This window comes from Pygoscelis adeliae, unplaced genomic scaffold, assembly GCF_000699105.1.
Source record: "Pygoscelis adeliae isolate BGI_AS28 unplaced genomic scaffold, ASM69910v1 Scaffold112, whole genome shotgun sequence".
In the NCBI taxonomy this organism is placed as follows: Eukaryota; Metazoa; Chordata; class Aves; order Sphenisciformes; family Spheniscidae; genus Pygoscelis; species Pygoscelis adeliae.
In genome coordinates, this window is record NW_008824232.1 from 462,921 (window position 1) to 464,684 (window position 1,764).

The window sequence follows — 1,764 nt, forward strand, 5'->3', positions numbered from 1 at the left end:
GGAAGTCCCATTTTTCTGCATTCAGTGTATGGAGGGGCCGGTGACTCCTGCGAGGCGACCCACCGAGGTAAGGACGAGAGGTTTGCTGTGGAAAGCACGTCCCTGCAGTTACAGTGGGGTGACGGACAACGGCCTCAGAGGCAGTCGAGGGATTGTTAAATTACACGCAGACACACTCACACGCAGACACACACAAGCTCTTCTGTAAACCGGATCCAGAAGATCCCACAGATCCTTGGCTGATCCCACAGCCAGCGCTGGATGCAGCGTCCTTACATGTTCCCACGGTACGTGATGTTGGTGAAGGTAGATGTAGCCTCTTTGTATAAAGGGTTGTGGCCCTAGAAGAAGAAGGAAAAAGAGCATCATCACTCTGTGCTTGGCATCAGCATTCACTCTACAGCTGAGGAAACTGAGGCACCATTTCGGCATTGAGTGGTGGATCCATGTCTTCACTCAAGGCTTTGGCTGTGCAGTTTAACGGCTCCCCGTGAGGTTTCATAGGAGAGAGCAGGGAAAAGCTGCCGTGGAGGAGAGAAAAGGCAGCAGGAGCTCAGGAGCAGAGAGGCCTCCTGAAAGAGCCACCCCATCCCACCCCATCCTTTCCCTCTGGGGAGGCAGAGGAGAGGTGGGGGACAGGCACTGGCGTCATCCCAACTCCCTCATGCTCCAGGTGCCTCAGCCCTTCCAGCATCCCACGGCAGGAGGGACCTTCCGCCTCGCTCACGGGATGGAAACATTGGTGTGGGCAGTGAGTAAGAGGGTCACGCTGGTGACAAGTGCTTGGGATATGCTGGAGGTGGGGAAAAAAATCATCTGGGACATGTGCACAGCCCCTGGGACCGCAGCAGGCTAGGGGAAGGGGTGTCCAGGCTGGCAGTGCCACCCCAAGTCCTGCCTGTGACACTGTGCCATGCTTCAGAGAGGGATGGGGCAAGCTGGTCCCTAAGGACCACACCCTGGCACCACAGACAGCGACTGGGCTTTTGTGCTGGGAGCACTGGGATCTGGATCCATTCAGCCCAGGGGCTGCGGGATTCAGGGACTCCTGTCCAGCACACCCAACCTGCTGGTCCTCACCGTGTCCCACTTGGCCCTGGCCTTCTCCTCCTCGAAGCGGGCAAACTCCCGGCGGTCGTGGATGGTGATGAGGAGCTTCCAGATGAGCAGGGCGGCGAGGCCGATGAGCAGGATGGCGCCTGTCACCGAAAGCAGGACCACCAGGACGTCTGGCCCCTTTGGACAGTCTGGAGGAGGGAGGAGGGCAGGGTTGGTGGGGCTCAGCACCCCCAGGGCAATTAAAAGCAGCTCTGGGGCTGCCTGGCCATGGGTACACGGAGCTCCTCTGGTCTCAGGAGGGCTTCATCCTCCCCTGTTTGGGAGCAGGAGCCTCCACCCTTGAGCATAGCAGGCTCTGAAAAGGAGGATCCCATCCATGGGGTGCATGTGCTGAGATCCTCGAGCTCCTGTCTATAGGGTAGGGGTCTGCACCCAAGTCTGGAGCAGTCCAGGTCAGGGGTGTCACAGGTCCCACCCACGGTGGGGGATGACATTGGAGACCAAGTCCTTGGGCTGGTGGAAGCGCATCCCCAAACCACCAGCCCAGCTGACGCCCCGCCCCACCCCTACTCTTTGGCTGTGCGTCAATGCCGTATTGGCAAGCCGGGACGGCAAGACCCGGTGCGAACCCCCGCAGCCACCCTGCTCCCCCCGACACGCTGCCTGGGGTTGTGCAGCCCCCCCGGACCCCGCCTGCCTCTCCCC

The 1,764-nt window shown here is 60.1% G+C and overlaps 1 protein-coding gene across 2 annotated transcripts in view; it reads right to left on the reverse strand.

Annotated features, from left to right (window-relative positions):
• Positions 1-1,764, reverse strand: part of ITGB3 (integrin, beta 3 (platelet glycoprotein IIIa, antigen CD61)) — a 21,062-nt gene continuing 19,298 nt past the window's right edge. For both annotated transcript variants that reach the window (XM_009334883.1, XM_009334884.1), the window contains 2 exons: positions 1,081-1,247; positions 1-341 (listed from right to left, as the gene is read on the reverse strand). In XM_009334883.1, the coding sequence (XP_009333158.1) occupies positions 273-341; positions 1,081-1,247 (236 nt within the window). In that variant the 3' untranslated portion in view covers positions 1-272. The remainder of the gene's footprint in view (positions 342-1,080; positions 1,248-1,764) is intronic.